This window comes from Protopterus annectens, chromosome 6.part0, assembly GCF_019279795.1.
Source record: "Protopterus annectens isolate FY-2018-M chromosome 6.part0, PAN1.0, whole genome shotgun sequence".
Classification (NCBI taxonomy): domain Eukaryota; kingdom Metazoa; phylum Chordata; order Ceratodontiformes; family Protopteridae; genus Protopterus; species Protopterus annectens.
Window position 1 is genome coordinate 327,556,937 of NC_056737.1, and position 15,553 is coordinate 327,572,489.

Sequence of the window (15,553 nt, forward strand, 5' to 3'; positions counted from 1 at the left end):
TGGCTTAGTTGGAGTACACTGGTAAACAAATGGAAATAATCTGAAAGAATAAAAATTAACAGGACTTCAGACTGTAGCACCTTGCATAACATCTCAAACAGAGGTGATATAGCAATAAAGGTTGATGGGTAAAGGAAAAGGTACATTAAATAAACCCTTATTTGCAAAAAGGGTGGTAGATATGTGAAATAAACTTGCATAACAGCAGACAACCTTGCTTAACAATGCAAAGGTTGAATGTAGTGGAATCCTTTTAACAGGGAGAATATTAACCCAGAAATTTATCAATGGCCATTGCTTTTGCACTGCATGGGGCATTCTCTGTAGGTCTCAATCAGTCTGTTAAAATTATCTAGATTTCCATGTCTCTTCTTTGTATCAGAATACCTCAGTGAGCAACTTAAAAAATCATTCTGTTAACCAGAATCATTACAAACAGCCACATAATCAAAATAATGCATCGCTTTGTGAATCTGATATTGCAGTTACATAAGTCTTTTTAGTATTCTTAAGGAAACTTCTGGGCCGGTGACAAACTCTTAAGATAAAATCATTCACCTTCAAAAATCCCACTCCCCCATACCAGCACCACTAACACTAACACCCCCCCCCCCCCACACACACACACACACACACACACACACACACACACACACACAATTGGGTCCTTTGTCTCATGAAGATATGTTTTTATTTTAAAAGAGAAAGAAAAAAGAAAAAAAGGCTTAGCATAAGCAGCCAAGGTTATGAGCTACCCCTACGCTTCAACCTGCATAAGTATGTTTGACTCCAGAGTTTCGGGTCGCATACTGTGCAACTTGCAGCAAGTCAATTAACAGTAAATTCCTAAGAAGACACTCATGCCCAAGGGTTTACCCTTTAACACAAATTAAAAGGAAAAAGCCGTAACACATTCAAGTTGTATATTATTGCAAAATATTTTCAAATATGTAAATTGTTGCCATCCTTTAAGTTCAGAAATATCAAGCTATATATATATATATATATATATATATATATATATATATATATATATATATATATATATACATAAATATATATATATATATATATATATATATATATATATGTATACACACACACACACACACACACACACATACACACACACCATACATGTGCATGCATATATAAAGCCCTGACTGCAAACCAGGTTAAATCAGTGGCTTGGCTACTCAATGGTGCACTGGAGTGGGTAAGCATGCCTATTTTTTTTTTTTGGGGGGGGGGGGTACAGGATGGTCTTATGTTGCCGCTCCCAGACATGATCCCTACTGAAGTACAGGGATCTAGTAGACAGGCAGAAGGTGGTGCACAAAAAGTATCAGTGTGGCTACACCACGCCAGTGATGGTAGCCCATGACAACAATACTTGGTTCAGGGTATGCATGTGTTAGATGGATATTAAATAGTCCTTAAAGTAATATAGGTGCCCACATCACCCTCCTCCCCTCTCCCAGATAAAAGAACTACCCAAAGCCCCGGACCCACATCCTGTTTCACTCCAAAGTGGGAATTAGGTATTTCTATACACTTAACCCTACTCTCAATGACTAATGTTCTCCATCTACTCCACTGCACGACCTACAATGTCTCTCAGTTATGCATACATTCTACTACACATGCACAATGGAGGTTACTATCAGAACACAAATCCCAAATCTTGTGCCATACACTGAATGTCTACTCACACCAGCTGCCAGTACTATTGCAGCAATCTGCCCATCCACTCCTCAGAGGATGGGCAATCCAGTGATAGCCACTCATTCCTACCATCTCAGAACCTGCCCAAACTTGAACTTAGGTTACATGAGTGTTAGGCAGGGCTTTATCCCTCTAGACCACACAAGCAAACTTGTAGTCAGCTACAACCCAGATGAACAGAATGTAATTAGTGGCTTGGGAGTCGAGTTAGCATCGGGGAAAAGGAATTATGAGGCTTTGCCTGCTCGCCTCTCTTCTGGGACCTGCTCGCCTCTCTTCTGGGACAGGGAGAAGAAATGTATTCGCTGAAGCAGGCCCCTCTGGTGGTCAATGTGGAGTGCAGGGCACAGAAGGGCAGCTGGACTAGGCATGGTGGTGACACCAGAGAGACTGCTGCTTGAGGAAACCCTCCTAGTTCATCTTTAATTGCATTCAGTGACCTGTAAAAATGACTGCAGGCATGTAGTCTGCACAGCCTCCACTACTATCAAGCCAGAATTTCTGCAAAAAGCAGCTATGTTGGCTCTCTGGCCCTCTCAACATCCATATAACTCTCGTTGCCAGCTATAAGGTGGATGTGTTGGGATCCTAGATGAGGGAGAGGTTAATCTGGTTAGGTGGCAGGAATGCATGGACAGAGATGGTAGAGCTCATGGAGGACACAGTGTTGCCACATAAAAAGACCAAAAAAAAAAAAAGTACATACCTAAGCTTATTCATGAGTATTATTCACACAATTCTTAACACTATGCATTATTTTGAATGTGTATATTGAGAACAGCAGCTGAAAAATATGGATGATGTGTCAACAATTTAATGACATTCAGATAACTTAAGTAAACAATAACTACTTGGGGTAGTGAGACAACATCCAGCACTTCACCTAGTTCTGCTGACTGATTATTCCCCCTACCCTATCACCTTGCCTTATCAAGAGGTAGACAATAAAATGTCTACAATGTTACCAGTTAAAAACTGTACTTACCAGTTTCTGTACCAAAAAAAAGTCTTTTTTGTAGACAGTGATGCCTTTATTAAAAAGACGTTTCTCTTGCGCTGTCCATCTGTCAGACCCTATAAGCAATCCAAGGAAATATACTTAAGAGACACATTTGGTAAATTCACAGAAACAACATCTTCATGACAGCACATGCTGTTCTGCAACAGCCATTCAGCCATGCTGCACACAGGACAGCTGAAGCCTGGATGTAAACAGGCGTACAACAAATAAATCACAGTGTACAATTTAATTTTAAAAGAGGGTAATAACTCCATCCAGTACAAAGACAAATAAATATGACAAATGCTGCATGTATGCTACATTACTACCTGTCAAAACACTTCCACTACTAACACAGGCTGTGTGTTGCATTCTTTAATTCCATATTCAGGATACAGATCACAGCAAAAAAGCGCAGTTATAATAATGTTCAGGAGGAAACAAAATCTGCAAGCTGCTGTAAAACTCCAAAAATTCTACTATCCTGTAGGTGACCACATTTTGATTAGTGCCTCAGGTGCCTGTAGGAGCTGGCGGGGGTGGTGTGAGAATGACCTTCTGTTTCATGCATCTGGGGGCAGGGGGGGGGGTCTAGTTCGTCATACAGGTGACACCTACGCAGGTATACCAGGTGTTCAGCTACTACAGGTCTGAGCTGGCTGAGTCCACTTTACCAAAGTGCATTCACACTATGTAGAGGAGGGAGAAGTGGCATGCAAAGGCAAGCTTCCCATTAGAAAGCAACAACTATGGGCTCAAAGGGCATGCCAAGCAGGGAAAGGGGTGGAGGTAGGCTAGCCCCCCTCCAAGCCATCAAGGTGGTTTGCTCCCTAGAACTCAACTCTCAGCTGGAAAAAGACAGCTATTAGGTTCATAAGACAATATCCAGTCTAACATGACTTGAAAATATAGTCCTAAAACTAACCTCTGGTGGAGTGAACATGTGATTAGGAACCCCATCCCTAAAACACAGATCATCTATATGTAAAGATCGTTACAGATATATTATAGGTTCATAGGTAGGTACTAGGCTATCAGCCTAAGTAAGCCTAGCCAACAAGGTTCTCTGGCTTATGCCACCCAAGAAAGTTATTTTCCTGTGCCCCTGTCGAGCAGACCCACAGAAGTGATCCCCGGGGTGTATTTCCCATTTCCCATCCACTCAAGACTTTTTGTTGAAGAGTGCTAATGAGGAACTTTGCTTGACATACATGGGTAGCTTGTACCAGAGTATGGGAAGTATCTGGGACAGGACTCTATCCCTCCAGCATGTCCTGTTTATTGTGGTGACAAGGTTTAGGTCCCTTGAGCATGTAGCTCAGAGGGATTGGGATTTCTTTAGGTGTAGCATGTCCAACAGCACTGAGTTTGACATAGCTTTATAGGTTAGGCAGAGATCACCTCGGAGTAGGTGATATGCTGCAAAGTAAAGTTGGAGTTTTTTGAGACAGTCAGTGTAGGGCATCTGTTTGAGGCCAGTAATCCTCTTTGTGAGGTACTTCTGTGGCCTTTCCATATGCTGCAGATGTCTTGTGATGTACATTCCAAAATGGGCGTTGTATTCTATAATGGATCTAATGAGTGTCGAGTAGAGGGGAACAATTACCTTTTTTCCTGGATAAGAACCCTTTTGTGATGAGGTGTACCACACAGAGGGATTTCCTGACTACTGTGGCAATGTGATTATCAAAGGAGAGACTACTGTCCGCCTGGGTCTCAAGGTCTCTTATCACGCATTCTGCATTAAGTGGACTGCCACCTATGTGGTAGTTCATGGGTACAGAGTTTTTACCAAAAGGAATGACAATGCATTTTTTGGCATTGAGCTTGAGGCCATGGCTCTGACACCAGGCACAGTCTCAGTGAGGCCATTCTGTAGGATGTCCACATCATCTGGGGACTTTACTATGGCTCCTAGTTTGTAGTCATCTGCGAACTTTGAACCAAAGGCCTTCTGTGTTAGCCTGTACTTCAGAGAAGTAGATACCAGACAGGAGAAGTCCCAGGACTGAATCCTGTGGCACTTCACTTGTCACTGGTTTGAAGTCAGATTTGAAGTATGCAGCTTTTACAGTGTGGGTTCTGTCAGTGGGCAACCCATCTTGTGACGTAGGGATTTATACCTGGTTTAGTGCATTTAGCTACAATTCCAGAATGGGGGATGGTGTCGAAAGCCTGGGCGAGGTCAAGATAGGCTGTGTGAACCACCTTTCCCTCGTCTACGACTTTGGTGACTGCCTCAAAGTCGTCAATCAGGTTCAGGAGGCATGATATGCCTTTCACAAACCCGAACTGGGTGGGGTCCAGAGTTTGGAGGTTACGAATGTCTTTGTTTATGAGTTCTTTGATGATACGTTCCATGGCTTTACAGACCAAGCTCATAAGACTAATAGGGTGATAGTTCCAGGGATCAGTGAAGTGATTATGAAGTGTCTTCCAATATTACAGAGCAACCACCACCTCCTTATAAATCAGGACAAGCTAGCCATTAATTGCCTTCAAAAATAAATTACACTACATATATGAGAAGTATTAAATGTTCACATGGGATTAAGGCAATCAACCTAAAGACCAGGAGGCTGTATACTTGAAAAACAAACCTTTGAGCCTATAAAAAAATAACTAAATGGGGTGGCAGTGGGGATCTATCTGTCCAAAAACCTTTTCCAATTAGGAGAGCAAGCTTGCTTGGTGGAAGGCTTCAGGTAGCCTCAATACCTATCATCCTATACAGTTGATAAGACAGGATCAAGAGAAATGGCAGGGCCTGTCCTAGAAGCCAGGACATGATCCAACTATGGGACATACCTTTCACTAGGACTATGAGAGCCTCCTTTGCTACCATGGACCTGCCAAACTGAAAATATACCTATCTCTGTCAATAGGGGCACCAATTATAATTTTTTTCCCCTGATCATCATGTGAATCATGCTATCACATGGAAATGGGGTGAAAGGTGTACAATAATCTCCTTTGCCATGAGATGGAGAATACCCCTTGCCCTGCTGCAGGAAGGATTTTTTTCCTGGGGAGGGGGGGTAACAAACTACATTCTCTAGAGTAGCAAACAGGTGAAGCTGTACAAAAGCCCTCTTCAGAAACAGCCTATTCATGCACAGCTACTGAATCTGTATATCCTAATAGTGCAGGAGCAGGAGCTCATGTACCTACATTTCCTTGCATCTAGCATGGGAAACAATAAGAGTGAGGACTTTCACCTTTGGGTCCACAGCCATATTGTCACCACCTGCCTACACAGGGAGTTTTGACTAAGTACCCCTTCTTTGTTTAAATACCACATCACAAACTGTCAGAACAAATAAACAAAGAAGGACTTGGAAACTACCTTTCCTTCAAATCCCTTCAGGGCTAGGAGGAATGCATGTAGCACGAAATGAGTGATGTGAAGCCATGCATCTGTTGTGGAGAACCTCCTTTGAATAGCCACATTCTTAGGTATGGGAAAGGTACCCATGAGGACCATAGCAGTCATTATACCCAAGAGGCACAAGAGGTACAGCCTGGACTATTCTTAGAGTCCTCACCAATCCTTCTAATCTCCCAATCTCCCAAGTCTTCCCTAAAGAAACAACCAGTACTGGACAGTCTCCAACAATGAAGGCAGTCCCCCAAGTTAGCATACAAGAGATATTTGTCAAGTTTAGGATCAAATACAGACTAAAACCACTGGAGCATCCACTTTAGGAATGCTTGCAGAGAGTCACTTGAGGCAAGCATAAGCCAACATCCAAAACAATGGAAACATATGGAGGGCCTTCTGGAAGATTTTGGCCACTACGGCCAACATCTTGCTGACTGCTCTGGGTGCAAAGCCAAGTCCAAATGGCAGCAACTTACACTTGCATGATGCCCACCTAGAGCAAGTCAAAGAAATTTATTGGGACCACAGACACTGATGTGCTAATAAGCATTAATCACTTCCAGCAACACTACCCAAGACCCCTGAATTAGGCCACAATCAACATGAAAGTTACCATCAAGAATATGACAAACCAGATACGATTACCGAGGACATCAAAAAGTACATAACCAACGGATCAGCTCCCCCTTCCCTAACACTCGGTGTTTCACTGGTTCTCATCTTTTCCATTACTTCCCTCCTTCCTTGCCCTCTTCATATCCCTTTCTTAATTAGCAGCTGTTTATTTCTCTCCATTCCTCATTACATATAAAGCTTTTATCACCTTTCATGACCTTCTGCCCTTCATTTTGCTGTTTTTCTTATTACTTTCCTTTTCATCTTACTTTTCTACCAACCCCATTCTTTTAAAATTTGCAGGTCTACACTCTGTTTGCCCCCCCTCAATCCTCACCTTTACTCCTTGACCTCTCTCCCTTTCTGTGGTTTCCATTCCATCTGCTTATTTGTTCTTTTCCCCAGTCCCTACTTTATCCTTATTCTAGGTAATTAAATTTTCAAAACTTAAGTATTATGTACTTTTGCAGAGCTTGTCAACTTAAGTGAGTTACTGTTCTTCATTTCTGTAAACAATTTCTGTGACACACATATTCGCCTTATGAGATGCATGCTCAGTCAAGGCAATTAAAGAGTGTCAGAGTATATTAGTCTTAATTTTGTTACTGTGTTATTTACACATACACATCACAGTATAATTTTTATGTATGTAACTGTTCTCCCTTGAGTCTCCACTGGCTCTCCCAGTCAACATAACTATCAACACCCACCCACCACTTAAGTCCAAGATAGCCAGGTGGAAATGCTGAAAGTGATGACACTGCTGAGGTGTCATAGTTAACATCTTTTTTCAATGCTGCAAGGATGGGTAAGAGAGTATTTCTGTACTGGAAACCTGGACAGTGGTCTTCATTTTCAAAAGCAATGACAAGAATGTGTGTTCCCACAGAACTATCATACTCCTTGGTGTCCCTGGGAAAGCATATGCTCGAATGAACAAAAACAAACATTTTAAAAGAGCACTGGGATCCTATCCTACATGTAGGACAGTGTATCAGTTCTACCCTTGCATGGATACTGGAGTCATTACAAGAGAATGGCAGTATCATCTTCCATGCGTTTTGTACAATTGAAGAAGGCATGCAACCATAAAACCTGAAACGTTTTGTAGGACATACTACAACAGTACTGGGTCAGAGGTTTACAGCTGCATGTTATTCACTCCCTGTCTCTGAAGAGTGAAAGTTGTGTCTGCATTCTCAGTATTAAGTTTAATATTTACAAAGGATTCTGACAAGAGTATGTCTCAGCTACCATCCCATTTATGATTTCAGGAACAGGATTTGAATGTGCCTCAAGGGTATGCACCTCTGTCCTCTCCCCCAAGATGTCATAAAATACCCAAACAGTTATTCGAGTTCAGGTCACCTGGGTTGTAGTAAGGGCTTTATCCCTCTACTTCACAGCTGCAGGTTTGAAGACATGAGAGTTGCATCTCTGCGGCTTACTGATTATGTTGTCATCCTAACCACCACACTGACTCATGTCAAATATGCACTAGAGTGATTCACTCCTGCAGGTAAAGTGAATGGGTTGAAAACCAGTACATCCAAATCAGAGATTATGGTTCTCTCCTGGAAGAGTGGTCTGCTCTCTGCAAATAAGCAAGGAGCAGCAACATATGGTACAGAAGACTTGAGAGTATCTTGGGACTTTTTTACAAGTCAAGTCAAGTCAAGTCAGGACAGTGACCAGCAGATGGGTGCAGTGATGACAGTAATGTAGACATTGTACCACAGTATGTCAGGGGGACGCGCTCAATTTACTGATTAGTCTATGACCCATTGTTACCTATGCTTATGACCTCCTTGTAGTAATCTAATGATGAAAATGTGCATACATGCAGCAGAAATGTAGTTCTTAACAGGACAGCTGGGCTCACTCTCCATGACACGGTGAGAAGTTAAACAATCTAAGGTAACCTCACACTATAGCCACCGATCAACTGTGTTAGCAAGAGTCAGTTGAAGTGTTTTGGGCAAGTTGTGAGGACAGTCCCCTAAATGGCTCTCCAGGCATGGCCTACTAGAAAAAAAAAACATGGTAAATGCAGCACAGGCTGAAGGAAACATCTCTCCACCTACCTAGATTAGCTTCCGAAGGTCCCAGAGGATAAGTCAGACACTACTGCTGGGGAACAGGAAGTCTAGCCTTCAGATTGCAAGTAATGTAACCCACACCAGGCCAAGTGGTGCAGAAATGGATGAGGACTATGACAATGATGAACCACCTCAAAATTCTAGAGCTCAAAATCAAACTCTCATGATCTCCTCAGAAAAGGTGACACAGCAAGCTCCCCCCACTTTCTCCACTACATAAATTGTGTCTAGCTACACCAAAAGCAGCTCAAGGACACAAGTCTGCAAGGTCTCTCAAACACACCATTTTCATAAAATTAGTTGCAAATATACTGACGAAGGATTACACTCAATACAAGCAGAACATCTTCAGATATTAAAATATAATGGAATAAATATGGCAAAAAGCAGCGGAAACACTTTTACAATGAAAACCAATGTACACTCAATGCAAAACTCCATGGCAAAAAAGCTCCTTAAAAGCAGTGACAAAACTGACAAATTAAGCAAAAACCTGACAGCTCAAAAATTTGCAAGGTGATGCAGTTGAGGCAAGTGCCAAACTCTACAGAAGTTGCACTTCTAATTTGAAAATTAAAGAAAAAAAATCAAAATTCTAAAAGCGAAGTAGCATGCAAATAAGTTATTAACCTGGAGATCTGCTAAGCAATACATCAAACTATAAATAAGAACATAGTAAATGAAGGGTTACACTGCACCATGGCTTCACTGTGCTGTGGCCACAAACAAAAATTACATGACAAATGGGAGTTTATGATTTTCTATTCTGAATCAGTTTCAGGTGCCACACAAATGGCAGAATAAGACTTCTGATGCACTGCTGTACTACCACACAAGCAACTGTGGGCTAGAGGGGACTTGGCATGCGTCTCGTGTGCTACTGCCATGAAAAACAGCAGACATACTTCAGAACAAGAAAAAATGGAAACTTCACTACAACAGACACCATATACACTGCCTTAATTCAACTAAACAGTGGCCAACTCTGGTGGCATAGAAGGATAAAGCTTGAATTATGGCCCAGGTAACTACAGTTCGATTAGTGGCTCAGATGCTTGACAGAGTTGGCAGTGAGGATGGGTGTGCCCATCCTAGGGGAAGGGGGTGGGCAAAGCCATTTTTTGCAGGTTGCAGCAGTCCTTTGGTGGAAACAGGTGGGACAGCAACCTGGGAGCATGCATGTGGCATATCAAACCACTGATTGGCAACAGTCTTCATTGGGCAAGTGCATGGAAGACGGCCCTGCAGCTTCTACAACATGATTCAAGTTGTGTGACACCTCCCCCCGACACACGAGATGTATTAGGTCACAAAATAATGGTCCTCACTGACAGCATGAATGTGAGCACACAAGTAACATTCATGGCTGTCTAAAGGACAATACAGCTGTCACCCCCAAACATCTCTGAAAAATGAGCCTGAAGCTACCTCGGGAGGCCTGATGGACAGCGGATACAGACTAAATGTACAAGTAATAAAAAAAAAAAAAAAACAATGCCTATACATTTGGTCTTCATTTAAAAGGCATTTCACTACCTATGTTTATATAAAACATATCTGCAGAAGCCAATCAGAGTTTGCCTCAGCTATGTGTTGGGTCAAGCATGGTGCAGCCTCACAGTATGAAAGAAGAAATTTACATCCAAACCAGTACAATTAAGCAACATGCAGCAATGTCTTGACACAATGATAGAAGCATTTGTTTCTTTTAATGTAAATACTTTTCTACAAGCCTTATTACTTGTGTGTGAGTTCTGCTTACAACACTTTAATAGTTTTTAACTGCCACTGTGCTTAAGCAAGCTGTTTCTTGTCCCCCATTAGCTGAAATAAAACAGTGAAGTGTTATACCTGTGTAGTGGTAAGTAGCCAGCGGATGGTTCTTTGGTCGGAGAAGCTCGCCCTTCAGAAGTATCTTCAATGCATCCTAAGAAATGGAAAGGAAGAAAAAGGGGGAGGGGTTAACTCTCTCTGCACTGTGGCCCAACTACTGAATACGAATGCAAAAATGGTACGGAGCAAAAATCACATCTCTATCTTCTAAGGGAAACAGCCGTTCTAGCAGTGCAGCAGCAGCACACCTAGTGATCGTACTTTTCATTGTTTTCTTTGGTACAGTAAATGTGAATGACCACTGCGCTGTGGACATTATGGCTTTAAGTAGATACACGTATTCTGAACAACTGGGAAGATAATATATTCAGTCACATCATCACAGAAAGCTATACAACACCGAAACCTTTCCATATTTATTTAAAATGTTAATTTTTATGGGTAGTACATACTACATTTTTCTGCAATGCAAAACTAACTTAGCAATAATAAATAAATGATGACAAACCACTGGCAGACTGGATTTTATCCTCAATAATTTAAACATAAGTTCATCTTGCTAATCCATTTATTCATTGATTCATTTTCTGATATCCATTTTATTCAGTTCAAGGCCACAGGGAGTAAGAGAATAGTCTGACAATCAGTAAAAATAAGGCACTGAAACTAATCCTGGAATTGACGCCAGTCTTTCACAAGGCACACACTTGAAAGGCGTGCTTTTGGGCAATCTAGAAGACTGAGAATTCATCTACTGCATGTCTAAATGAAGTACCTAGTGAAAACCACATGGCCACGGGAAGACATGCAGATTCTGCAAAGACAGCATCCCAGCAAAGAACCGAACTAGAGAACTAAGTGATAACTGATGGTCCAGAAAACAATTTATCTGGAAAACTCACATCGACTAACAGCAAAAGGACATTCTTTAAACATCTTTATTAAATCACATCTTAGACAATGAGAGATACACATACATTAACAGAAAAGAAAACAAACCATAGTAACATTTTATTTTCATGTAGTAAAGGTATATATTTTTATCCAATGATTATCACGCACTTCAACACTACTTAAACTTCATTCCTCCACCTGAATATTACTCTGCATTTAGTGTTCTGAGAAATTCTATTTCTATGCAATTTGCACCTTCCCTTTTAAAAGGTTCCACTTCCACTTTTCTCTCCTACATAATATTCACTATTTCAATCACAGCTGGTTTAGCCTTTGCCTTTCATTTTCTAATAATGGCTTACTTGATGGTGAATATCATTGAACTTAAGATCTTACTACGTTTCAGTAACTCAGATCCTAGATCTCAGCTCAAAAGCATCATATCCTTAATTACTGTCCTTACTATGCATCAGCTCAAAAGAATCGCATCTTTATTTACTACCCATTTGCTCCTCCAACATTTCTGACAAAGTATGGAATTTAATGCCAATTTGTTACATTCATAAAAACATGTTCTCAAACCCCCCCCCCCCCTTCTCATCACACCACAAGTACTTGCTATCTACCTAACAAACAATTCTCCGAAGTCTGCTTGGGGCATAAAAATACTTGTGCAAAAGCTAGACTTTGTTGTATACTTTGGAGCCATACAGATATCCTCCCACTATTCCTTTGTAAATTACTTTTCCAATATGTCCTCCCAGTCTTTTCTAACCTTATGCAATATTTTATATGCCCGGTTAATTATCTGTTTTTTTAACAGCATTTTGTGTTTTAGACTCACCTAAAAACTCTTATTAGAGCTGGTCTTTCACTTAGCACTCTTATCCTTTTCTCTTTGCTTTCTGTGTCTATACTCGGTTATAAATCACTGAGAGGGGAAGGTAATCTCTAACCTGCAGTCCAGACTTCTGTTTGACTTCATCCCATTCTGTTACCTTTCACTCTCTCATCAATTGTTTCTAATATCTTCATTCCTTTCCCGATCTTCTCCAGAAAATTGCCTATTTTCTATACTCACTACTTGCAGTCATTTCTATTAGCAAAATCTCCTGTCTCCATTCTCATGTTGGCTTGGTTCTTAGAATAATTTCTGCTACTTTATGAATATAATATTCTGTATGGTTGTTATTCTCCTTAAGGACCTGCATCCAAAATCCTTTTGTCTCCTCGTTTCTCGACCTTCTCCACCCTGTTTCATCACCATTCATTTTTAACATGCATTCATTTTTTTACATCCATCTGTTTATTTACTACAGGTTTTGAAAGTGTGTTTTTAGATATTTAAAAGTGTTTTAAACAGGGAAAAGTTGTATTTATTATGCCTGTTTTAAGGTATGTTTCGGAAAGGGTATAAATGGGGAGGGATTTGGACTGTCAGCATTTTTCTGATGAAGTTGGAGACGAAAACGAACTGGTAGTAGTTTCAGTGTTATTGTGTGCTGTGTTGTGCTTTGCTTGCTGTGGAACACATTAAATGTTTAAGGTGGTTATGGCTTGCTGGTGCTTTTTTCCTGTTTACTGTTCCATCACCATCCCTTTCTCCACTTTGATTTAGAACCTTCTGCTTGTGTTATGTATGAGCCTTAACCAAGTAGCTCATACATATAACACAAGCAGAATATATGTGCCTTAACAGCATAGTTCGAAAGTATCCTATCAAATCAGATAATTCTAAACCACCTTTTTCTATAAGCAGAATCAACTTATCCCATTTAACTCTTGGCCTCCAAAAAAAATCCTTCAACTCTATTAAATTATAATCCACAACTTTTCCTTAAGTCGATAAAATATAAAGGGGCTCAACATTTTCACTGCTTGAAACCTACTATCCATATTCATAATCAAGAGCTTCCAGCTTCCCAATTTTTTGCATTATCTTTTGACTGGCCTCCTCCTGCATATAGTTAGCTGTCAAAAAAGAATCCCTTTTAATCCATACAACTAAATACCTCATTTTATGTGCTCATAAATATGGGTATTGCTGACCCAACTCATGTGAGTAGTTTGCCACTACAGCCTTTGGTTTACCTTCTTTAACTGTATATTCTGAAAAGAAATTAAGCTGTCCCAAAATGTTCCACAACGCAGAAATGTCCTTTTATGGATCAATCAAGTACAAAATATCATCTGTAAATAAAGCTAACTTTTCTCAATTACCATACAATTTATATCCTTGAATTTGAGAGTCCTTATTTTCTTTGCCAATTGTTCTAAATAAAAGGCAAACAAAGGGGAAAGAGGTCAATCCTGCCGTTTCCTCTGTTCAAATATAGCTCGTCAAAAAAGACCCCTCCAAGCTTAATTCTTAACCAGACTCTTCATTTACCCTCAAATTAACTCTATTATTCTATCAGGGAATTTAAATGCTGTCAAATTGTTCTTTCACAGCTTCTCTATCAAATACTTTCTCTGCGTTAACACTCACCAACAAAAGCAGTATTTTCTTATATTTTCCTTCCCTGTGGATCACCACTGTTCTATTAAAGTTGTCAAACGTTTGCCACTCCTCCACAAAACCATACTGATCCATATCTATCAATTTTGTCAACGCTTTTGACATTCTCTTACTTACTATGGACATAAACAACATAACTGTGGTTTAAAATTGAAATGGGTCAATATGAATTTGGTTTAAAGAGTCTTTATCCTCTTAGGCAATATAGAAACCCCAACTTTCTTCCAAGATGCCGGTATTCTAATATTGTTAAACAAAACCTACCAGATTCTTTTTTTTATCATATTCTTCCCTCCCAACTTCCAAAACTACAACGGAATACTATATTGTTCTATGTGTTCCTGGAGACTTCCCTGTTGGACTGACAATACATCACCATTTTTACCTCCTCTCTTCCTATCTGAAGTATTAATTGCCGAGCCTCATCTTCCTCTAACCATGGAATAATTAAAAGGTCTTTCATGGATCCTATAGGATCTCTGGTTATGTTTCTTGTCAGAGACTCCCCAAAACTGGCGACAACCCTTTCTACTTTTTTGTCTACACTGCTGTGCTGAAAGGTTTTCTGCTCTGAAGTTACCAGAAATAGTTGCTTAACAGAAATCATTATAGACACTGCCATATTTTCTCTTTAGCATTCTGCAGTTACTCCTCCTCTTGTTCTGTGTACTTCAACTTAATGTGAAATCATTTAACCTGATGTCAAACCCTCTCAATTCCTATTATTTCTTTCCTATATCTCCTTCTTTATTACATCTAGCATGTTTTTAAATTCTGTTTTGATTTTATCCCTTCTGAAGAAAGTCTGGTCTTCCCCTAATAACTTTAGAATCATTTCCCTTATCCATTCCTTAACTGCTGTCTTTTTAATAGGTAGATAAAGTGCCAGTGTTTGATTTTACTTCACTATCCAGCATATTTTTAAGCAATGGAAATACTTTACTACTTCCAGATTTTCATTCTTACATAATGTGCAATCCCAGTGCATGGCACGCTTGTTACTTCAGCACTAATCGCTGCTGCAACCATTTTATAAAATATTATTAAACAACCCTCATGTCAGGCAATACCTGCTTGATACAACGGTCAAAATTTGCCACTGAAGAATGTAAATTTAAATAGCACAGTCAATGGTTCTACTTGGGCTTGTTCCTTGAACAAAAAAAAACACAGATTAACCATCTGCAACAAAATGCGAGTGTGTACGGTTTTATTTTCATTATACTACAAACCACATTAAGTGGACTCGTAACTTAACACCTTGTACTGCAGTCTGCTTTATTAAACAGATAAAGATGCAAGATAATGATACGTTTTAAGTTTTTTATTGCATGATACAAAAAGTACAGTTGTGTACACTTACCATAAATGTAGATGTTCGAGTGTATTCACTGTTGCAGTCATTACATTTGGGTTATCTGCTTGCAGGTAGCCCTCCGTCAGCCTGATTAATAAAGTCTTGGGTTCTGCGTCAGTTGCTGTCCCTT

At 40.1% G+C, this 15,553-nt stretch overlaps 1 protein-coding gene across 1 annotated transcript in view; it reads right to left on the reverse strand.

Annotated features, from left to right (window-relative positions):
- MIDEAS (mitotic deacetylase associated SANT domain protein) overlaps positions 1-15,553 on the reverse strand; it is a 336,978-nt gene that overhangs the window by 73,580 nt on the left and 247,845 nt on the right. Inside the window, exons 8-9 of the mRNA XM_044074090.1 lie at positions 10,673-10,748; positions 2,711-2,799 (exon numbers count right to left, since the gene is read on the reverse strand). Coding sequence (XP_043930025.1) covers positions 2,711-2,799; positions 10,673-10,748 — 165 coding nt within the window. The remainder of the gene's footprint in view (positions 1-2,710; positions 2,800-10,672; positions 10,749-15,553) is intronic.